The sequence below is a fragment of the Lissotriton vulgaris genome, chromosome 1_1, assembly GCF_964263255.1.
Source record: "Lissotriton vulgaris chromosome 1_1, aLisVul1.2, whole genome shotgun sequence".
In the NCBI taxonomy this organism is placed as follows: domain Eukaryota; kingdom Metazoa; phylum Chordata; class Amphibia; order Caudata; family Salamandridae; genus Lissotriton; species Lissotriton vulgaris.
The window spans coordinates 1,120,092,197-1,120,116,069 of NC_141685.1; the positions used below are offsets into that span (position 1 = coordinate 1,120,092,197).

The window sequence follows — 23,873 nt, forward strand, 5'->3', positions numbered from 1 at the left end:
CGTCACCAGCCGCGGTTGCGCTGTGCTCATGACGGAGCGGTTCCATCACGGCCCCGCCCGCTCAATGGATCGCTCAGCGCAGGCGCAGAATCCGCACCGCGCAGGCGTGCCGAGCGTGCCGTGGCGGAACCGCTCCATCATCAATACAGCGCGACCGCGGCTGGTGACGGAGCGGTTCCGTCACCAGCAGGGGAGGGGTTAAGCAAGCTCACACAAGGGGTGTACGACGGGGGGCTGGCCCTCCCAGACGTGCAGTTGTATTACTGGGCATCCCAGTTGCTGGTCATTAATGACTGGACGTTCGGGGCACGGTTGGACCGGCCTATAGGGTCAATAGATACCCCATGCCGGAAGGCAACTGCGAACCCCTGCTGTAACAAAGGGATCTGCCCTCGCACACGGGGTGGTGCTCCAATGCTGGAGGGAGGCCAACAAATGTCTGGGGTGGGCTGATACTCTTACGGGAAGGACCCCGCTGTGGTCTAAGGATCAGCTGGTGGAGGTAAAACGACTTACTGGCTTTAGAGGCTGGAAACTGATCGGGAATGAATATCTGGGAGATGTATGGAAGGGGGATGCCCCTAGATCCTTGGACTATCTCCAGAATGAATATCAAATGCGTGAATCCCAGCATTATCATTATCTGCGCCTCATGCATGCCCTGCGCACGCATATACGTGCAGACACTTCGATCCCGGAATATTCGCCCATGGAGGACTGGCTCCTATTAGATCCTATCTTGGAGAAACCCACGGCGACTATTTGCGCAAACTCATAAATAACATGCCGGACCTCCTGGTGTCTTTGAGAGCGAGATGGGAGGAAGATATTGGTGAGCTGGAAGATAGCGACTGGCAGGACTCCCTGCAGAGCCCCGTGAAGTGACCATACGGATTAGGTTCCACCTGGTTCAATTGAAAATCCTGCACCGGGTGTATTACCCGCGCACTCACCTGTTTGCTGGGGGCATGAGTCTGTCCCCATTGTGCACGGGGGGGTCGAGAGGAGGGTTCCTTTTTCCACATTCTTTGGGACTGCCCATACATTGTGCCGTTTTGGTCCAGGGTAGCACAGACTATGGCAACAGTAGTAGGCTCCCCGGTCCCAGTGCAGCCTAGGTGGCTCCTGTTGATGGTCAAGGGCCCAACGGACTGGTCAAGATACAATGAAATCTGGTTGGCCTTGGTGGCTGGGGTGGCCAAACGGAATATTGCTAGTGCTTGGGGGGCTCAGGAACCCCCACAATGGGACCAGTGGCAGCGAGACTTGGATTGGTGTCAGAGGGTGGAGGAGACAGTATACAAGGCGAGAGGTAGTGTTAAGAAATGGAAGGAGGTCTGGGGTCCCTGGCGTAAATACTCCCAACAGTGATGAAAATTGGAGTTTTATCCCTAAGAAATCAATTAATGGCTGCTTGGAAAAAGAGGGAGTAAAGTACTCAACTTCAGAACTTTGCTGCATCCTTGGGCTAGCTGCATGTGCTGTATTGTCTCCAGAGTGCCAGACTAGCATGCAATGTAATAGTGTGACTGCATTAAGTACATTTTAAAATCACTCTACTGCCATCCATGTTGAAATCTGGATCAAATTAAGCAATCCACTACTACAGTTTTTGGGAATTGTATATGCCTAAGCTTACCCCAAGTACAATCAGAAAAGGCTTTTAATGAACCATTTGGAGTACTAGTGTGCAAATGTTGAAACACCATCATTCCACCACATGGGGGTACAATCACTCTACCTCCACTTTTGGGACTGCTGAAAGCCAACCTGTTTATGCGTGCAGTTGCCTTAACGGCAAATTTGAAATGCATTGAATATCACAAAACCAACTCTCCACACACTGAAAGCATCCTACCCTTTAGATTAACTGCCATCCATTCAGCATCATAATCAAGCAACTTCCCACAGTAACCGAAAGAGAATAATTGCTCTGTTATGGATCCTATTAAGACATGTTAATTTTTGACATATATTTTCTAACTGTCTTGATGAGTAAAATGTGCTCTGAAGTGGGCCCTGAAGTTACGTTATAGTGCAGTGCAGTTGTAAACACCTGATGGCAATTTCTGATTGTTTCCCCCATATTAAATACATGGGCTGCTGCTGCTCAAGGCTGTCATTCTGTTTGCATATTTTATATTGATATACGTTCATAATTCAAACTAATCCTGCTTTTGCTTGAATTTGAACTATTCAGAACAAAGGTTGTGCTATCAGTATATAGTTGCTAATGCCACTTTCATTTTACTTTCTGAAGGCAACAAGTTTCTCTGCTCGCCCAGCGGTTATCTGGCGCTCCAGGATTGAGTGAAGTTCAGAACCATCTGCCTTCAGGAATCACTCAGGTGAGTGCAGAAGAGGTGCAGTAGTGAGACGCTGTTAAGTTTTTGGAGGCCCAGAAGCAGGGAACATTGGTGAATGCAGTGAGTTACAGGTGTGAATCACTGTTCAATAGTTGTAAGACTTTGGCTTCAGTGCAGAATAGTGTGGTAGTGGGACAGTCATGTAGATAGGAGAGTCATGGCAATGGGACAATTGGGTCGAGGTGTAGGAAGGTGGATATCTGACTATGGTTACCCCCAAAATTTTTGCCTGGTGTTTAGCTGGTTTTTTACTTGGTTGGCCTGGGATCCTGCTATTCAGGGCCCCAGGCTAATTGCTCTCTCCTTAAAATGGACTCTATGTCCCTTAGGTACATACCCAATTGGAACTGGTTCACCTTATAGGCCCCTGTAACAGTGTACCCCAGGTACCCAGGGCATAGGTGCATCCAAGGCCTACCAGGGGCTGCAGCATGTATTATGCCACCCCTGGCCTGGCCTCCATATTTGACACAACTGGCTGGTCAATCAGCTGGGGTAAGTTGGTGTTTTCAACTCTTACTTAGATATAGTATATCTATATCTAACATATCTGGACACATGTTAACCTATAAGCCACTCCTATGGAAGGCCTCGACAATCCTGGAGGCAGAGTGCTTGGTTTCATGTGAGATGGTGCTCTGGCACGAGCTGAGCCTGTCTGCAGCTTTCGGTAACAACTCCCTTAGCTGTTCCGGGATATTGCCATACCATATACTCTTAAGTGCATTATAATCCTCGCGGTTACTTGCTAACTTTGGTTTGGCTTTATCAAAATATGTCGAGTAAGGTGTCATACGAATTGGGATACTACCCCCTCGCCAATTCTGGCGACGGGGGTAGCATTCCACCCTTCTAGAGGGACACATGTACCTAACCTGAACCCCGGTTAAAGTTAACTCGAGCCTCAGCATCACAAAATGGATGCTGGCACCACAGACACAAGTCTGACCTCCTGCTGCTGGGAGTCCTTCCAGCGAGGGAGGCCTGGACAAAGGGTTTCCTGCCTTGGGAGGTGCGAGCACCACCCAAGACAGGATTTTGTGTATTGGGTAGGACAGGGCTGAATAGAATGAGACATGCCTGGGGCACACAAGGTGTCTCTGTGCATAAGCCAGTCCAAACCAGTGCTGGGGCTTTCCAGCCCCAGTCCTGGCGCGGAGCTGGACAAAGGAAAGGGGGTGTAACCACCCCCCTTCCCGGTCCCACCCAGAGGAGGGACCTAGCAGGTGATCCGGCCCCTAGATTTGGAATATGAGTAGGAGCTGTGTCCCAAGACTTACAGGCACCATCCAGCAACTCGACGTCTGCTTTGCCGCCGCCGGAGCCCGAGCCCAGAGACCGACAAGACCCGGATTCCCAGACATCTCAGAGCCCGATCCACAGTCCCTGAAAAGAAGAGACCCGTGGAGGCACCAAGAGACGTGGGACCGGCCATCTTGGAAGATTCACGAGAAGCTGACTGCGCAGCACCCAAGGCCTCCTCGACGCTGTGCTTTGGGGTTTGAGAAGCCCCACCATCGAGCAGCATCTGCACCGAAGATCAGCCCCTCAGCATCTCCACGATCTGCGTGGGGCCCTTTTGCATTTTGCCACTCGACGCTTCATCCCGGTTACTGGCCCGTTGGCTCGTGGCCATCTTGGCGACGAAATCCGAAATCAACACCGCTGGTCTGGTTGCTCCAGACTGGCCCTCGCTCCTGTTAAAAGGAGCGGCCCCTCTGACCTTGCTGGTCCGAGTGAGAAGCTTGCATCGTTTCCTGCGTGGCCTGCATTAGCCAAGGCCTGTTTGCTCCGATCAAGAAGCCGACACCGCTATCACGTGGCTGCAGAGACAATCTTCACTTCTTCGCCTGTTTGCACCCGACATCGCCTGGTTCCCTCCTGGTCCACGGTAGTCACTGGCTAGTGGCTTTGAACATTGTCCCCTCTGCTTTCAGGTCTTCACCTCTTCAGATCCACCCTTGGATCCACCGGAACTCTCCTCGACGACCCGCCTGCAGCATCTTCATCTACAGGCTCCATAGACCAGCGCGACGAAACCCGACACACTTTGAGACATATGCACCCGCTTCCTGTGGGTGAGGTAACCCTTGCACTCCGGTGCTCCTGTGTAGCAATACACCTCTAGTGCCTGTGTTCCAGGTTGCTAGGTTCTAGGTCATCCGGAAGGTTCCCTTTTCAGTAACTTTGTACTTTTTTCGCACCATTGACATTGCATTAGTGTATGCGTGTGCTTTAAGCGCTGCACCCGAGTCCCGCGGGCCTTTCCCGACTTAGTCACTGCTAGTCCCGAACAGCTCCAGCGATTCCCAAGGCCCTAGGCCTACTTCCTTTTCGATTAGCGATACTTATACCACTATTTTAGTATATGGTTTAGGTGGCCCCTAGGGCCTATGCATATTGTGCAACTTTTGTATATTTAAACAGTGTTTTGTTTTAACGCATTTGCTTCTGTGCTCATAAAGAGTATAGGGAATACTTACAGTAAATAAATATATACATATTTTCAATATATATCTGTGTGGTGTCCTTTCATTTGGTATTCAAGGGGATTGTATATGGTAAAACAGCTTTCTTCACATGCCTTTACAGAGTTTAGCCTAAGACTGCTTTGTCCACGCTACCTCTAGGATAGCTGGTCTATAAGGTTGACTTACAACCAATCATCATAAGGGTTGCTTGGCATGGTACAAGGTGATCACTAGAACTAGTGAGCATCATATACCAGGCTAACTTCTCACACGAGGGGAATGTAGTGGTCTGGAAGGGGATGCTGAGCAGGTGTGGGGCATTCTGAATGTGGAGGATTAGTGCTTCCCTTATGTGAATTCAGATGCGTGACAGATACTTGTGTGAGAGCTATAGAGGTTTGAAGTGTTGTATACTCTGGTCAGTGTTGATGTGTTGGATAGGAGTACTCACATTAGTAATAGGGTGCTAAGACAGAACAGGCAGTCATGTAAGTCGAAGTAAGGGTGTAGGAGACTGCAGTATAGAGGTGGTTGGTGATTTAGGGATAGTGACCTTTTCAGAAGGCTTATAGATGCCTTAGGTTAATACATTTTGTGCTGCTTTCTCAGTCTAAAGTGTTGTGTTGCATATTCATCATTGCCATGCTAAAATTAATTCAATTTTAAATATTATAGGAAAGGTGCAACACAGATCCAGTACCACAGGCTCGGCCAAACCCGCCAACGTTTGCACAAGGGGTTATCAGTAAGTATGTCATACCACAGCAAATCTTATGTTATATTGTATCTAATTTTTCCTTCATGGATCAAATACTCTGTGCAATAAAATCGGAATGCAGGTTGGCCTGTTAAGGCAATGCAGTGCTTCTCTTGGTGCACATGGTGCTTGTCTCCTTTGACACCCATTCTCTGCTTTTCTTGCTACAGATGAGGCAGACCAACGTCAGTATGAGGAATGGTTGTATCATACCCAACAACTCCTGCAGATGCAGCTGAAAGCCCTGGAGGAACAGATTGGTGTTCACCGCAAATCCCGAAAGGCTCTTTGTGCTAAGCAGCGTACAGCTAAGAAAGCAGGCCGTGAATTTCCAGAGGCAGAGGCTGAAAAGCTGAAACTGGTCACCGAGCAGCAGGGCAAAATTCAAAAACAGTTGGATCAGGTAGGATATTTGGTAGTGTGATTGGGCTGCAGTCTAGATCAGATCATAAGCCCAGCAGAATGTGTGGACTGGGTCAGATTTTCAACTATCTTGTGTGGCACTGTAAGGGCTTGGGTCAGGGAGGTTATCTAGCTAGCTTTTTATAGGGATGAGATATTGGTCGGGATGGTAGTAGCCCTATTGACCAGTGCTGGGTTGCAGGCTAGCACCCCAGCCTTGCTAACTTCTGAGTCTGACTGCTAAGGTTGGTACTGTTTGGTATCAAAATAATCAGTGCATTAAATCTGGTTTAATAGTTAAATCTAATTTAATGTCACCAGTCGACAAAGTGCAACTTTAGAAGTTGCCACTTTAATTGCCATAGGTTTTGATCCCATTTACTGATATACACGGGCTTATCCTGCAGACAGCTTTCTGCCCTCCTGTGGAAACTTAATAACTCCTTCTAGTAAAGGACATTATAGGGCCCTACATGGGAGAGAGATGTTCTCTTCCAGGGGATCCTCATCAATAGTCATAAGCACTGAATATTCCCGCCCATGTGCGGAGACACCTAAAATAATAAAAATTATATATGAAAAACATTTATATACAGATGTATATATTCTCATACAAATGCAGCTCCCATCTAGGATGCTAAACAATGCAATAACGCACATAAAAACTGTATTTACAAACATTTAAAAAACACAAGAGGGCAAGTAGCCTTTGAACTCTGTTTTTTAATGAGTAAAACTCATGAAGAGTAAACTGCAAATAAAGTAGACTTGGTTAGCCTACAGGCTGCATTGTAAACCAATAGCATAGAAAATGAAAGCATTTTCACACAAAAACTGGCACCGTGCCTTTAAGGCAGCCTAGCTTCCCATTATGCCTCAGGGGTGACAGTTTGGTCAGTTGTTATTTACTGCTCCTTCAGCCAGGACCCTGGATTTTCAGCTCTTCCTTTTTTTGACTTTCTGTTAAAAAATATCTCTACAATTCTAATTTTTCTGCTTTCACTCGACATTTTTGCCTTAGAGTGAAAGGGACACCTTTTTTGAGTTCCAAAAGAGGTTTATTTTCTTCAGAAATGCCTTCTTTATTCGACCCTTGCCCTGCCTGTGGCAAGAAGAAGGCCAGATCAGATACACATCCTGTGTGTATTCTCTGCCTCCGTGAGTCTCACTCTTCTAACAACTGCTATAATTGTTAGAAGTTTTCGAAGGACCATCAAGGACAGAGAGAGGATTAGACTTTATGGCCTCTGTGAAAGTGGTAGGTCTCCTGTGAAGCAGCAGAAGAAGAGAACTCGGTCGACGTCGAGAGAAAAAGTACCGACCTGTTTTCCGTACGTGTCGGGATCGACGTCGAAGCTGCCGACGACAAAGAAATCGGTGTCGAAGACTTCGGTGATGCCGTTGCATCATCAAACGTCGACAACAAAATCCTAGTTGATGAAGGTAACCGGTCCTCGTTGGACGTCAACCAGGCGACGTTCAACGTAGAGAGAAGTCTCCGTCGACGCTGTGTAGGCGATTGACGTTGATGCACATTACTCCGTCGTCGCATCGATGTCTGGGCACATCACTCCGTCGTCGCCTTAAAGTCTGCGATCGACGTCAAGGTGCAGGTCTCCGTCGAGATCAATCCAGAGATCTTAGATGTTGAGGCACAGGACACCACCTTCGACATTGAGGCAGAAGTCTCAGTTAAAGCGAGGCCAAGGATCATCGACGTCGATTCACCACACTCCATCGACGTCGAGGCAGAAATCTCCGTCGAGGTCTGTGCAAAGATCTTCGACGTCGAGGCAGATATCTCCGTCGTCGGCAGTCCAGCGCCGGTCGATGTCGAGACACCAGTCTTCAGAGCGGGGGCGGTGGACTTTGAAGCATGGCGCTCAGTCGACGTCGGGTAGATGTTCGACGTCGAGAGAACGTCCGGCTGCAAGTTTAAGTCCTCCTGCCAAGAGGAGAAAGTCAACGTTGAGACAACAATCGGTGCAGAGGCGCTCCAGATCGGAGTCGAGGCACCCATCCAAAGAAGCCCCACATCCAGTAGGCCTGTCCTCGTCACCATCACCAACATCTAGAACAGGCTCTCCCAGTACTCACCGCGGATGAACGTCAAGATCTCCGGAAGTGGTGATCTCGACGTCCAGGGCACACCAAGATTCCACAATCATGCCAGCACAAGAAGAGGTGCGCTCCCCTCCCCGCCCCTCCTGCACAGTCTCCTGAGGGGCAAGAGGGGCACAGATCGCCTTCCATCCATCTGTCACCATGATGGAACAGACCATTGCATCACTGGTCCACGGCTACAGCCACAGGGGAGCAGCATTACTCGAGCCCTCTTCACAGATCTCCGCAAGAAGAACATCCTGACTCTGACTTACAGCTCTCAAGCCAGAAGCGCAGTCCCGAATCCTGAATCTTCCCTTCTCCGGTTCCTCTCTGTTCGGGGCTCACACTGATGAAGAAGTTTCCAGGATGAAGACAGAGCTAGAAACACTGAAAGCGGTGGGACTCGAGAAAAAGAAGGAATTCCTCAAGAGATTCAGGCCTTACAATCGGCGATCCTCCCAACAGAGGGTTCAAACACCTCATTGGCAGAAAAATCAAGATCAGCAAGGCCAATAAAGATCTCCGTATCAGGGCAGACGTTCCTCCAGAGGAGGAGGAAACCAATGTCAAGGTAACAACTCAACCAAGACGCAGACAAAGCAATGAGTGCCCACTTCCCCCGTTGCCGTTCACCACTCCAGTGGGGGGGAACTATCGCAAATAATCTCAGGGTGGCGAGCTATCACGAAGGATCGATGAGCGCTAGCTACTCTGCAGAATGGGTACTCTACGTTTTCAACACCGTAATCCCTCCAGTTCCATCACTGTGTCACCAACTGAAGCTCTTACAGAGAGAAGTTGTCGCCCTGCTCAAAAAGTCAGCCATCGAGAGGGTGCCAGTATCTGAGGGAGAGGGGTTTACTCAAGATACTTCTTGGTAAAGAAGGGTCGAAAGGAAGAATACAGACCCGTTCTGGGCCTGCGGACACTCAACCAACCAATCAATCAGAAAGTAGAAGTTTCGCATGTTGGTGCTCCATCAAATATATCCACATCTCAGGCAGGGAGATAGGATGTGTTCGCTGGATCTACAAGATCCTTACATTCACATTCCGATCAATCAGCATCACAGGCAATACCTAAGATCCTCTCATTACCAGTTCAAAGTACTGCCCTTCGGGTTGATGTCGGCCCCCCGGGTGTTCACAAAGTGCATGGCGGTAGTGGCAGCCGCACTGCGACTCAGAGGCATCTTCGTGTACCCGTACTTGGACGACTGGCTCTTGAAAGGTCCTTCTCCAAACAACGTGAGGAGTCATTTTCTTAACTATCTCGAACTTTGTCACCGGCTGGGCCTACATGTGAATTTTGACAAATTGACTTCACTGCCAACGCAGAGGATACATTACTTGGGTGCTCTGCTAGAATCCAAGGTAGGAAAAGTGTTTCCTTCGGAGGAGCGACAGTGTTCCATCTTACAGAAATGCAAGCTGGTTTTGCGCAACGGAAGGCTGCCTGTTCGAATTGCCTCCCTGTTGGGGTCGATGGCATCATGCATCCTCCTGGTTCCCAATGCCAGACTACGAATTCGTCCTCTTCAGTAGGATCTGGAGGACAAGTGGGACCAACAGACAGCTTGCTGGGTCGAAAAAATAAGTGTGTCAAACACAGCAAGAGCTTCCATCCCTTGGGGGATGAAAAAAGAATATGCAAGTTGGAATTCCCTTACATCAAACTCCGCCTGCTCAAACGCTGATCACAGATGCTTCACTGCAAGGCTGGGGAGCCCACATGGAGTCTCCCCAGACTCAAGGTTTATGGTCACCAAAAGAGCGATCCTACCACATCAACATGCTGAAGCTGATGGCAGTTCACCTAGCCCTCAAGGCTTTCCTCCCCTCGATTCAGGCAAGTTCGATCTTAGTACAGACAGTCAATGCCACCACCATGTACTACCTGAATAAAAGGGGGAACTCGCTCACGCACATTGTCACTGGAAGCTCAAGCTCTCTGGCATTGGCTCCTGGCGCGGTATCGGTCAGTCACAGCAGTCCACCTTGCGGGAGAACAGAACGAGCGAGCGGACGCTCTCAGTCGTCACTTGGAGGACAGCTAAGACTGGGTTCTCAACTACAAGGTCGTCAAAGGCATTTTCCAGTTGTGGGATCGTCCCACCATCGACCTCTTTGCGGACAACGAAAACACGAAATTTTGAGACTTCGCCTCAAGATTCTGCCAACCAGGATCGAAAGGGAATGCCCTTTTGATAGACTGGTAAGGGGCATTTGTGTACGCCTTTCCACCCCTTCCTCTAGGTGGTGAGAAAGCTGCCTCATCCACACACAAGGATGATACTGATTGCCCCGGACTGGCCGAGACAATGGTGGTACCCGGACCTTCTGCCCCTGTCTGAATGCCCTCACAGGAAGCTGCCGTGCAGACCGGACCTGCTGTCCAAGATGAACGGTAGAATTCATCACCCCTACCTTCCCTCACTGAACTTGGCAGCATGGCTCCTGAGGTCCTCCAGTATGGCCACTTAGGACTGCCACAGGACTTCATGTCCATCTTTAAAGAAGCAAGAAGACCGTCCACTAGGCACTCGTATGCGTGCAAGTAGAAGCGTTTTTATATGTGGTGTGTTCAAAACAATTGTAACCCAACCAAAGGACAGGAAGAGGTCATCCTTCCATACCTGCTTTATCTGGCGAAAGCAGGTTTGAAGTTTCTTTCCTTTAAGGTGCTCTTAGCAAGTATCACTGCATATAGACGTTCACCTTCTCCACCTTCCTTTTTTCAATTACAAGTTGTTAAAGACTTTTTAGTGTTTAAAGAAGGTCTACCCTCCAGTCCGGCCTCCTTCCCCACCCTGGGAGCTAAACCTGGTGCTATCTAGATTAATGGGTCTGCCTTTCAAACCCATACACAAAGCAACCTTACAACACCTTTCTTGGAAGGCGGCTTTGTTGGTAGCGATCACATCAGCTTGCAGAGTGAGCGAAATACAGGCTCTCTCCTCTAAGGAACCTTATACAGTCTTCCATGTAAATAGGTTCGTATTGAGGACGCACCCCTCTTTCCTCCCTAAGGTGGTGTTGGATTTTCATGTGAATCAGACCATATCTCTACCCACCTTTTTTCCTAACCCCTCCACTCCAGCTGCGAGGGCTTTACACTCTCTGGCCATTAAGAGTTTTAAAATTCTATCTAGATATATCCAAGTCCACAAGAAAATCTGATCAACTATTTGTTAACCATGGGTCGATCAGAACAGGTTGTGCAGCTTCATAGCGGTTCATCTCCAGGTCTCCTGATCTAAAAAGCAAGGAAGACGCTGTCACGCTGCTAGCGCGAAGGGCTATAGTCAGTGCTGAACAGTGTGGATGTGGTCCGTTCTCTTTACCGACTGTTGCAGGTTTTAATGTTTCACATTTACTTTATGCCAATGATATTGTTTTAATAAGCTATACCAAGGTGGGTCTGCAGAGATTAATTAACCCTTTCGATGCTGATGACGAGCTCAACTCGTCATCACCCACGGGTGGCGTGTGCTGATGACGAGCTGAGCTCGTCATGTAACGCAGGTTTTTAAAAAAAAGCCGCACAGCGCAAAAATCGCCGCAGCAGCGATGCGGTTAATGAAAGTGCACAGTACGCCTCCGCTCATGGCCTAAAGATTAACTTAAAAAAGACAAAAACAATGCTGGTGACTAGAGGGTTGGCTGTAAGATCAAAATTGAGAATGGAAGGTACTGTATTAGAATCAGTCACTGAATATAGATATCTGGGTGTTATAATAGATGCTAGGGGCACGGGTAAAAAGCAGTGTGCTGCACTACAGAGAAGAAACAACTCATTAATTGCTGCATTTTCCATACTTCAGAATAATTTAAAAGGGCTTCCCCTTAACCAACTATTACAAATTATGTCAGTTAAACATGTGCCAACTCTTGCATATGGAGTAGAGACCTTAAGAGGTTGTGCTGACAACACCATAGATAAGCTAGTGACAGGGACCTACCGACGCCTCTTTAATCTTCCCCGACATTCATCACTGGCACAAATCCGACTTGAGTTCGGAATTAAACGACAGAACCTAAATAGCTTAGGAGCTTATTTAAAATTTTGCCACACAATTAGAAGGGATAATAATTCCACGCTTATGACAGTGGTTTGGGAAGCAATATGCGATAATAAACATAAGCAGGCACATGAATATTTCAAACTGGCGATAGATACGTTCAATGCGGAACAACTTTGGGCATTACCTCTTTCACAGGTAGCTTTTAATAAAGTTATAAATGGGTGCAGCAAAAAATTGTCGTCTTTATGGGATAAAGCAGTACTGGCAAAGAGATCCCATGCATGGACAGTTATTGCTTCGTACTGTATGGTAAAACCCAAAAGATATTTAGGAGACTCAAATAGCCAAAGGGCAAAGCTGAAGCTGATGAATCTCCGATTTGGAAATAGCCAATTTCTAGGAGACGCCCCTACATGGAAATTGATGAGTAGTGAGAGGGTGTGTCGCCTCTGTTATTACAAGAGGAAAGACATTTGTCATATCATCTGTAGTTGCCCAGCACTAATCGAGGAACGTAGGAGGCTGCTGAGGTCGGACTTTAATAGTCAAATTATACGAACATGCCGACAAGCAGTCATAGCCAGTTTACAAGGAGAAAGCTTGCAATTTACGGGTAGAGTTTTGAAGTTTATAGAAATAGTGGAGAAGAAATTGCTTAACTGTGGACAATGAGGATGGTTTTATTTATATTTGGTTTTATACATTGATGAAAAGTTTCTTTAATTATGTGGTCTTAATAATGTATGAAATGTAAGAAGAATTGTATAATGTTGTTTTAATTGTATGTTTTTAGTAACTGAACAATACATTTTTCATTGGTCATTGGTCTTTACCTAAACCAATGGCACTTACGCCCCCTAAAGTCACCTGTCATCAACAGCGGCTGACTATCTTCCAGCTGAATGTAAGATCTTTAGCTAAACACTATGCCGAAGTACATGATCTCATTGAGGACAACAAACCGGACATTCTGTTCCTCACCGAGACATGGATACAGGACGGCATGACCACAGTCCTTAATTTGGCCATACCATCTGGCTACTCCGTGCATACTATAAATAGGCCAACGAGGGGCGGGGGCATAGCTGTGGTTGTCATCTCTCGCTACCCCTGCCTCTTAACCAAAATTAACATCATAGGATGCGAATCTGCTCGCTTTAGCATTCAGATACATCCGCATATGACTCTTTCTGAACTTTTGGTGTACAGGCACCTCGGGTAAGATGGTGGCTTCACAACTGCTTTCCTGGAAGAAGTGGGTTCATTGGCAGTAAGTACTGCAAATGTTAGTATTCTTGGAGACTTTAATCTCCACTTCGATCTTACCTCTGACAAAAAGATTAATGACCTTCTTGCAGATTTAGCAGCATTTCAACTGCACCAACTAGTCTCGAGTCCCACCCACAGAGGAGGCCATCTGTTAGATCCCATCTTCTCTAACATGGAAACGGTGGTAGTAGATGCCCCCATCCCGGTTCCTTGGTCCGACCATATGTTGGTTGGTATGTCGCTACCCCTAAAATAAACATCAGTTTTGTTGACCGGTCGCCCAGTATACAAGCGCCCCTGGCGGAAACTACGGCTAGATGATTTCCATGCCCTGCTTAGATCTGATCCTCTCGACCCCTGCGAGGATAGAGAGATAGGGTATGAAATGTTCTGTGCCTGGCTAACGCAGGCTTTGGACGCCTTGATTCCAGCCAGCTGGTCCAAAGGCCACTCCCTAGAGTCTAACCCATGGTATAATGATTCCCTAATGACCCTAAGGAAATCCTGTAAAAAATCTGAAAGGAAATGGAGGAAAACATATGATCCGGAAACAAAAAGACAATATACAGCAGCTCAAAAAAACTATCATAGAGCTGTCTGTAAGACAAGAGCTGCTTACTATGCCAAGGAGATCAGGCTTAGCTCGAATCCCTCAAAATCTATTTTTAAAATCTTGTAGGACCTTAGTGCAAAAAAAGGCTTCTATAAGGCTACGGCCTCTGAAACGCACTGCGAATAATTGGCTTCCTTCTTCGTAGAGAAAATACGCACAATATATAGATCCTTTTTATCTATTCCTCTGCCTACCCTTCTGAGCTCTGAGTCAATCCCTCTTAGTTCCGAGCCAACCACCAAACTTATGATGATTCCTGAAATCTCTCATGAGGTGTTCATTAAACTATGTGGAAAAATCAAGTCTGGCTCTCCTGCCGACCCTCTAAAACCTGCCCAATTCAGAGAAGCATCCCGCTTGTACTTGAACCTCTCCGACAGATTATTAACTCTTCCTTTGAATCAGCTGTGATACCAGCTAGATGGAAACAGGCTTGGGTAGCACCCATTATTAAAAAACCTACGTTAGACCCCACCAAACCTGAGAATTTTCGGTCGATCTCCTTGCTCCCTTGACCGGCCAAGGTGACCGAAGCCCATGTCAATAGCATTCTTACCAGCTTTCTCCAATCTAATAATCTGGATGCCTCAAAGCATGGCTTCCAAGCCGGTCACAGCACCGAGACGGCACTCCTAAGCATGATGGAACACCTGCGGGCCATTTTAGACTGTGGTCAAACGGCGGCACTGATCCTGTTGGATCTGAGTGCCGCCTTTGACACGGTCTCGCATGCGATCCTGCTGCATCGTCTGGAAGACGCGGGGGTTGGAGGACGTGCTCTGGAGTGGTTCAGAGCCTTCCTAACTGGAAGATCCTTTCGGGTTTTCACTCCCCCGTTCCTTTCCAAGGAACAAATTATCGAGCAGGTAGTCCCTCGGGGCTCGGCACTCAGCCCTACGTTATTCAATCTTTACGTACAGCAACTGGCTGCGGTCGCTAAGCGATGGGAGCTTTCAATGGTCTCGTATGCTGACGACACGCAGCTAGTGGTGGCCCTTACAGAGGACGCCGTTCTTAGTGCAACTAGGTTTAAGAGTGGCCTCACGCCGTGGCTAACTGGATGACGCTTAACTATCTGCAGCTTAATGCTAGCAAGACGGAGGTTCTATTAGTGGGAAAAAATGCGTCTGCCTGGGGAGAAAAATGGTGGCCCAATACCCTGGGGAACCTCCCCGACCCAAAAACAGAGGTAAAAAATCTTGGGGTCTGGATAGACTCCTCTCTCAGTTTTAGCACTCATACCAAGAAAACGGCAGCCACATGTTTTGAGATCCGACGGAATCTCAGACCTATTTTAAAAAATGTTGACCCTCCCACCTGCCAGCTCATAGTGCAATCATCTATTCTCTCCCGCCTAAACTATGCTAGCTCCTTGCTATTAGGAGCAAACCAGGCAGAGATTAGAAGAATGCAGCGGGTGAAAAATGCGGCAGCAAGAATCTTGGTAGGCCTCCCCCGCTTTCATCCGGTGGCGAGTACCCAGAGTAAACTCCACTGGCTGCCAGTGGCGAATCAGATCCAATTTAAGGCTCTTTGTTTATCGTTCAAAATCCTAACACTTGAGACTCCACCTATGATCTGTTCGTTATTTACCCCTTATGTTCCCCCACAAGCTTTGCGGTCGGAAGGCCAGAACCTGGTAGCTGTCCCTCGTGTGAAACGCTCTAGGATGGGCGCACGTTCCTTCTGTTACATGGCTGCTAAATTATGGAACGCCTTGCCGTTCCGGCTACGTGGATTAAACGATCTGTTGACATTCAGGAAAGCCATTAAGACTTACCTTTTTCCCCTAGATTAGATCTTAGAGCCTGTTTTGTTAGGGCTTGCCATGGTGTATAGTGGCAATCGCCCTCCTTGTTGTTTTAGCAAGTGCCGGGACGCCCCTTAGCTGGGGCAGCTGAGCGCTATATAAAAATTAATAACATAACATAACATGTATCAAGCTAGCTTATCAATTAGCGCAGAGGCCCCTTGGTTTTCAATCCCAAAGCGCACTCTACCAGAGGAAAAGCGGCTACTGCTGCTTTTCTCCATAACGTGCCCATATCTGAAATCTGTGAGGCGGCCACTTGAAGGTCCGTCCATAAATTTTACGAGGCACTACTGTCTAGATTCAGACACCAGAACAGACACCCAAGAAGGCCAGGCCTCCTTCAGGAATCTGTTTAACAGCTGATTACGACTGTTATATTCTGATAGATACATCTGCCGTGTGGATTCCTCACCTTGTGAATATCCCCCTTGCGTCAGCAACATTCGGAAATTCTTTTTGTAGCTTCGCGCCGACGTGGATCCGGACGTCACAGAGACACGGCTCCGCTCGCGACTCCGCTGACGTCACCGACGCCTATAACAGGCCCACGCCGGCGTGATGACATCAGTTCCCTTTTTTCCGCGTCGTCGACGCTAACGGTTTTCAGGGATCGTACTGTAGCTTTACAGTAACTTTGTTACTATTATCCTGTTATTCTGTTAATCTTTATATTCTTCGAAATGTCGTCGAAGAAGACTGGTTTTAAGGCTTGCGGCGAATGTGGCAAGACTGTCTATCACCGATCCTCATGAATGCTGTGTTTGGTGTTTAAGTTCCGACCATGACGTCGAGGACTGTCCTTGCTGCAAGAAGATGACTCCGAAGGCACTAAGAGAAAGAGAGGCGAAACTCCTTGTGGCTAAACTTAAAAATAAGAAGGTTAAGAAGTCATCGAAGTCTCGAACTCGTCGGTCGAGATCGAGGTCGAGGTCACGCTCGGAGTCGTCTTCGGCTCACGCTTCGAAGTCTTCGAGGAAGAAACACAAGAAGAGGAGCCATGAGTCACTTCATCACTCCGGAAAGGACTCTAGTTCAAGACCGAAGTCCCAGGTCAAACTTTTGAGTAAGGAAGTGGAGGTTTCGGAGTCGGAACATAACTCTGTTGGTGAGGCTTCACATCCGAATTTCACCCGAATCTCAGAAGCAGGTCCATTCTCCAGTTCCATCCAATCCTTCTGGTCAGGAGGATGAAGGTGAGGAGCAGGGGGCTGGTGAAGTCGAGGTTCCGGTGCCTGCGGGTTCATCGACCCCGGTTCCTGGACTCGGTGAAGAGGTCGACGTCGTTTCGACTCCGCCTCCTCAGGAACGACCCAGAGATCCATATCCCGAGTTTCCAGCTCCAGGTCAGGATCCTTCTCAGTTCCTGAACGCCATGTTTGGTGTCTATTCAAGGGCAATGTTCCCGTCTGGTGCACCTGTTGGTCCCACGGGTCCTATGGCATTCAACTTGGGTGTTCCCCAGGCTTACGCCCCTGCGCCCTTTATGCCTTTTATGCCGGCTATACCACCGCATTGGCATTTTCCGACACCTCCGGTGTCGTCGACGCCGAAGCGCTCGACGCCGACTCCGTCGACGCCAGTCACATCGACGCCGATGCCTACGACTCAGAGGCAGGATTCTGCCCGACCTCGTGTTGAGAAGCCTCGTCCGACGTCGGGTTCGACACCGGCACCGACCCCGTCGGAGTCGTTTCCGAACCCTTTGGCTTCTGCTGTGAAGGAAAGGTCTCGGAGAAAGGCCCAGAGACTTCTGGAAGAGGAAAGGTATCAATATTCGGATACTGAAGAAGGGGAGTTACAGGATTCTGAAGATCCTTTTGAAGATTTGTGTGAGGCCAGTGGGCTTGAACTGTCGCCTGAGTGGGAGTTTGCTTCAGTGTCAAATGTACCTTCAAAGGATGTGGTGCCTTATCACACTGTTATAAAGAAAGCAGCGAGTCTGTTGAATATTACTCTGCCCACTGCTGATTATAAACCTAAAATTTTTAACTGAGGTTCTTCATTCACCCTCGTCAGTAGTTGAACCTGTATTACCCTTCAACGAGGCCTTATCTGAGCCCATCTATGAGGTTTGGAAGAAGCCTTTATCTGCTCCTGCAGTTTCAAGAACAGTTGCGAGGAGATACAGAGTGGCACCTGAGGACCCTGCGTTTTTGTCAATTCATCCCTTGCCTGAGAGTTTGGTGGTGCAGGCTGCTTGCTCAAAGAAATCTGCTGGTGCTTTCCCACAGGTTCCTGGGGATAAGGAATCCAGAAAGCAAGATCAGAGTGCCAGGAAGGTTTTCCCATCAGCCAGTATGGCGTTAAAGTCAACCAACGCAACGTGTCTGATGGGGAGGTATATCCATGCCTTGATGGATTCTGTCAAGCAGCTGATTCCGAAAATTCCTGAGGATGACAGGAAGGATTTTCAGGAAGTGATATCAGACACTCAAGCAGCTGCGAGACAGGTGATTCAGAGTGGTCTGAACACTGCTGATTCGGTGGCGAGGGTCATGGGCTCCTCCGTGGCCACCAGGAGGGCTGCCTGGCTTAAATCATCGGAGTTCTCTGCGGACGTCCAGTCTGCTTTGTTGGACTTGCCTTTTGATGGCTCAGGATTGTTTGGCAAGAAATCTGATGCTGCTTTGGAGCGTTTTAAGGACAGTAGGGCCACTGCAAAATCTTTGGGTCTTCAGTCCAGAGGTACTACTGGTAGACGTTTCAGGGGGTACGGAAGATCTTCCTTTCGCTCTTACAGACCATCCCAGCAGCAGCCTCAACAGCAGCAGAATACGCTGTACAAGTCATACAGGGGCAGGCAAAGGTCCCGCCCTAGAGGTCGTCAATCCTCCTCCTCCTCCTCCTCTCCTTCCCAACCCCCCAGCCAACGCAGCAAAGCAGCCCTAGATCCGCCATTCCGGATCATGTGGGCCCAGTGGGGGGTCGGCTTACTCATTTTCTACAGGATTGGGAATTAATAACATCGGATCTTTGGGTTCTCAATCTTGTAGAGAATGGGTATGCACTTCCTTTCCAGGAATTCCCTCCCAATTACCCTCCTTGCCAAGGTTATTGTTCGGAGGACCACCTGCTTCGCCTGCAGGAAGAAGTCCTGGCTCTGTTCAAAAAAGGTGCGATAGAGGTGGTTCCAGAGCAGGAAAGGGGTCAGGGGTGCTGCTCCCGGTATTTCCTGATCCCCAAGATAGATGGCAGGCTTCGGCCAATCCTGGATCTCAGGATCTTGAACCTTTACCTGAAACAGGAAAAGTTAAAGATGCTCACTCTTGCGCAGGTTCTTCAAGCGCTGCAGGAAGAAGACTGGATGGTGTCGATCGACTTGCAGGATGCGTATTTTCATATTCCCATCTTGAAGTCGCACAGAAAGTATCTCCGTTTTACGGTTCGGTCACAACACTACCAGTTTGTGGTCCTTCCATTTGGTCTTACTACTGCGCCTCGAGTCTTCACCAAGGTGATAGCAGTGGTGGCAGCTCATCTCAGAAGAACGGGGATACATGTGTTTCCGTATCTAGACGACTGACTGATCAAAGCGGAGTCGCCGGAGAAGGTGCTCCATCATCTGCAAGAGACAACTCAGTTGTTGCACAGGTTGGGTTTTTCGATAAATGTACCCAAGTCTCACCTGGTGCCCTCTCAGCGCAACCTGTTCATAGGTGCGGTACTGGACACTACTGTGTGTCGTGCATTCCCTCCCCCTCAAAGGATTTGCGACATACAGGAAATGATTCCTTTGTTTTACAATGGAGCGGTTGTTCCAGTCCTGAAGGTCCTTCGCCTGCTCGGTCTGATGGCTTCATGCATCCTGTTGGGCAACCATGCACGCTGGCACATGAGGGCACTCCATTGGTGCCTTTGCAGGCAGTGGTATCAACACAACGGCGATCTCAGGGAGTCGGTGAGGATCTACAGAGAAACTGAAGGGGATCTGACTTGGTGGAGTGTGGAAGGCAATCTGTCACAAGGAAAGCCTTTTCATCTATCTCCATCGGTGGCCACGTGATAACGGATGCATCCACTCTAGGGTGGGGTGCTCATCTGGGGGATCTGGAGGTCAAGGGTCTTTGGTCTTCGCATCAACCTTCTAGAGTTGCGGGCAATACGTTTGGCACTCAAGGCCTTCCTCCCTTCCCTTCCCTTCGCGGTCAGTCAGTTCAAGTTCTGACGGACAACACAACTGCGATGTGGTATGTCAACAAGCAGGGAGGAGTGGGGTCGCAGTGTCTGCATAGAGGCTCTGCGTCTCTGGTCCTGGGTTCAGGACCATCAGATTTGTCTGTTGGCAAGTCATCTAGCCGGAGTTCTGAACGTACGTGCAGACACTCTGTCGGCAGTTCTGGGCCGACCACGAGTGGAGGCTCCATCCAGAGGTAGTTTGTTGGGTCTTTCGGACTTGGGGAACTCCTCTGGTGGATCTATTTGCCACTCACGAGAATGCTCACTGCCCGTCATCCTGCAGCCTCCAGTTTCAGATGCAGGGAGCCTTGGGGGTCGCGTTTCAGTTGAGTTGGGACTCACGGCTCCTTTACGCGTTTCCCCCCCATACCCTTGATTCCTCGGGTTCTGAGGAAGGTTCTCCAAGATCGGGCCCAAGTTATATTGATCGCCCCGGATTGGCCAAGAAAGGTGTGGTACACAGATCTTCTCCACCTCTCCTCGTGCTCGCCGCTCCGTCTCCCTCACAGAGCAGATCTCCTCTCCCAGATGGAGGGGCAGGTTCTACACCTCCACCTCCAGACCTTACACCTTCATGCCTGGAGATTGAACGGGGCAACCGGAGTTCCTTTTCTTTCCCACACGATGTGGTGGATGTCATTTTGTCAGCCAGGCGTGACTCCACTAAGTCCATTTATTCCTCTAGATGGACTAAGTTCGTTTTTTGGTGTGGGGAGAAGTCCATTGACCCTTTAAGGGCTCGTTTGTCCAATATTCTTCAATTTGCTCTCTCCTTGGCCCAGCAGAGTTTTGCGGTGGCAACTGTAGGAAGGTAAATCCTGACTATGGTTGCCCCCAACTTTTTGCCCTGTGTTTTAGCTGGTTTTTGACATAGTCGACCTGGGACCCTGCCAATCAGGACCCCAGGCCTACTGCTCTCTCTGTAAAATGGATTCCATGTACCTTAGGTACATTTCCAATTGGTACTGGGCCACCTTATCAGACCCTGTAACTCAGGGCATAGGTGTACCCAGAGCCTGCCAGGGGCTGCAGCATGTATTATGCCACCCCTGGCTGGGCATCTAAATCTGACACAACTGGCTGCACGACAGCTGGGGCAAGGTGGTGTAATCACCCTTTGCTTTAGATATAGTATACCTATATCTAACCCTAAAAATGGACACACAGATTCCCATCAGTCACTCCTATGGCAGGCCTTGACAATCCTGAAGGCAGAGTGCTTGGAATCGTGTGAAATGGTGCTCTGGCATGAGCTGAGCCCGTTTGCAGCTTGCGGAACCAAGTCCTAATAGCTGTTCCATGATAACGCATACCATATACTCTTAAGTGCATTATAATCCTCGCGGTTAAATGCCATCTTTGATATTGCTTTATCAAAACATGTCGAGTAAGGTGTCATACGAATTGGAATACTAACCCCTCGCCAATTCTGGCGACGGGGTTAGCATTCCACCCTCCTAGAGGGACACGACATGTATGTAACTGTGAACCCCGGTTAAAGTTAAACGAAGCCTCGGCTCCACAAAATGGATGCTGCCACCACAGACACGAGTCTGACCTCCTGCTGCTGGGAGTCCTTCCAGCGAGGAGAGCTTGGACAAAGGGTTTCCTGTCAGGGGCGGTGCTAGCACCATCCCAGACAGGGTTTTGTGTATCCTGGGTAGGCAGGGCTTTGCAGGAAGGTGACTGCAGAGTGGCACCCCGGTGCTCACTACGCATCTGCCGGCTAGAACCAGTTCCAGGGGCACACCAGCCCCTGGCCTGGGGAAAGTCCGGCATGGGAGAGGGGTGTAACCACCCCCCTTCCTGGTCCCACCCCTAGGGCAGGACCTAGTCGCGTACCCACCCCTTTCTTTAGGATAAAGGCAGGAGCGGGGACCCTTCCAAATTAGATCATCTTTGGAATCAAGACACGACTTTCTACAAAAGGACTTCAAGATTTCTTCTTCAAGATTCTCCCTTGTGACTAAGGAGTAGTCACCCTGCATCCGCAGGCACCATCTTAAGAACACTGCGGTCTGCTGCAAGTCCTTCCTCCGGAATCCGACTGCCCAGCTCGACGAGAACCGGCTTCCCTGGCACCTCTGACCTCTACTCACCTCTACAGCTAAGCTGAGAACCGTGGGTGCGACGAGACCTCGAGGGACCGGCCATCTTCAAGACTGCACGACTTCTTTCCAGCACGACCGCCGAGGGATCCTCTGGTGAGTGCTTTGGGGTCCGAGAAGCCCCGACCCTGAGCAGCTCCAGCACCGAAGTTCAGCCTCCCAGCATCTCCACGATCTGCGTGGGGCCCTTCTGCTTTTTGCTGCTCACCGCGTTGTTTGGCTACTAGCCCGTTTGCTTGTGGCCTTCTTAACGACGCCCGACGACATCACTGCTGCTAGTCTGGTTGCTCCAGACTGGCCCTTGCTCCCTTCCAAAAGAGGAGCACCCCGGACCCTCCTGGTCCACTCCAGACGCCATTTTGAGTCCACCGCGTGGGCTTGAATTAGCCAAGGCTTTGTTGCCCAATCCTGGGTCCAGCGACGTCGACAGCTTCATCCATCGTGGGACAGCTCGCACCTCCATCCTGGTCGCCGACAACGCCTCCTGGTCCGTGAGATCTGCAGAGCACAGCGTCGCCCACTCACCTAGTCGAGGTGACTACCGTCCGGTGCCCTCCTGGTGCCACCTGACTACTGGCTAGTAGTCACGAACTTGGTCCCCTCTGCTTTCAGGTGTCATCTATCTTCAAGATCCAGGCTTGGATCAACTCGAACTCTCTTCACTGGTCGCCTGCCAGCATCTCTTCTTCAGGCTCCTGGTTCGTCAACGAGGATTCCCGACGTCTTTTGAGACATATGCAGCTGCAGCCCCTGGGCTAGGTAACTTCGGCATTTCGGTGCCCCAGCATAGCCTCACTATCCAAGGGTCAGGATCCACTGTCGTTTTCTTCCTACCAGGTCGGGTTCGCCCGAGAACACTAACTTTGTGAAATCTAGCTACCATAGACTTTGTCCCGCATCCCGCGTGAGAGTGCACACTCTGCACCCGAGTCCCCTAGGCCTCCTACTAGTAATCTGAAGGTTCAGTAACGTAGTCCTAGCGATTCCAAAGCCTATTAGTACAGTACTTACCTGCTAGTAATTTCGCATTCCACTTCCATAGTATATGGTTTGACGTGCCCCTCGGGCACTTGTGTAATTTGTGCTAACTTAAGTATTTTCGTAAGAGTTTTGTTTTGTGCTTAGTACCCTGTCCTCCTAAAGAGTACAGGGCTGTTGTGATTCTAATAAATACACTGTTTATTTTCATAACACTTGTGTGGTGTCCTTTCACTTGGTGTTCAAGGGGTATATGTGATGGTATAACAGCTGGCTTAACACGCCCTCTAGAGTTTAGCCCGAAGACTGCTCGTATCCACGCTACTAGGATAGCTGGTCTATAAGGTTGACTTACAACCAATCACCATAAGGGTTGTTTGGACTGATGCAAAGTGCTCACTAGAATAGTGAACACTATATATCAGGCCAACTTCTCACAGCAACTATTAAGGGTTATTTGTCGGCCTTATCAGCTTTCCTTTGTTTGCCCGACCAGCCCTCTTTGTTTAAGTCACCTATTGTTTTACGGTTCATCAAGGGCCTAACCAATAAATTTCCACCAACTCCTTTTATTGTGCCTCAGTGGGACTTGAACATTGAACTTACTTTCCTGATGGGTTCGCCTTTCGAGCCATTACACAAGTGTCCCTTGAGGCTTTTGTCTTTTGAGACTGTTTTTCTGATAGCTAATACCTCGGCAAGGAGGGTAAGTGAGCTTCAAGCTCTTAGTTCAAAGCCCCTGTTTTTATCAATTCATGCTGTTTGGATGGTTCTCAGGACCAGGGCTGCT

At 49.0% G+C, this 23,873-nt stretch overlaps 1 protein-coding gene across 4 annotated transcripts in view; it reads left to right on the forward strand.

Moving 5' to 3' along the window:
• Positions 1-23,873, forward strand: part of KMT2D (lysine methyltransferase 2D) — a 1,692,256-nt gene that overhangs the window by 1,203,198 nt on the left and 465,185 nt on the right. For all 4 annotated transcript variants that reach the window (XM_086963706.1, XM_086963708.1, XM_086963710.1 and 1 more), the window contains 3 exons: positions 2,261-2,348; positions 5,513-5,582; positions 5,765-5,997. In XM_086963706.1, coding sequence (XP_086819832.1) covers positions 2,261-2,348; positions 5,513-5,582; positions 5,765-5,997 — 391 coding nt within the window. The remainder of the gene's footprint in view (positions 1-2,260; positions 2,349-5,512; positions 5,583-5,764; positions 5,998-23,873) is intronic.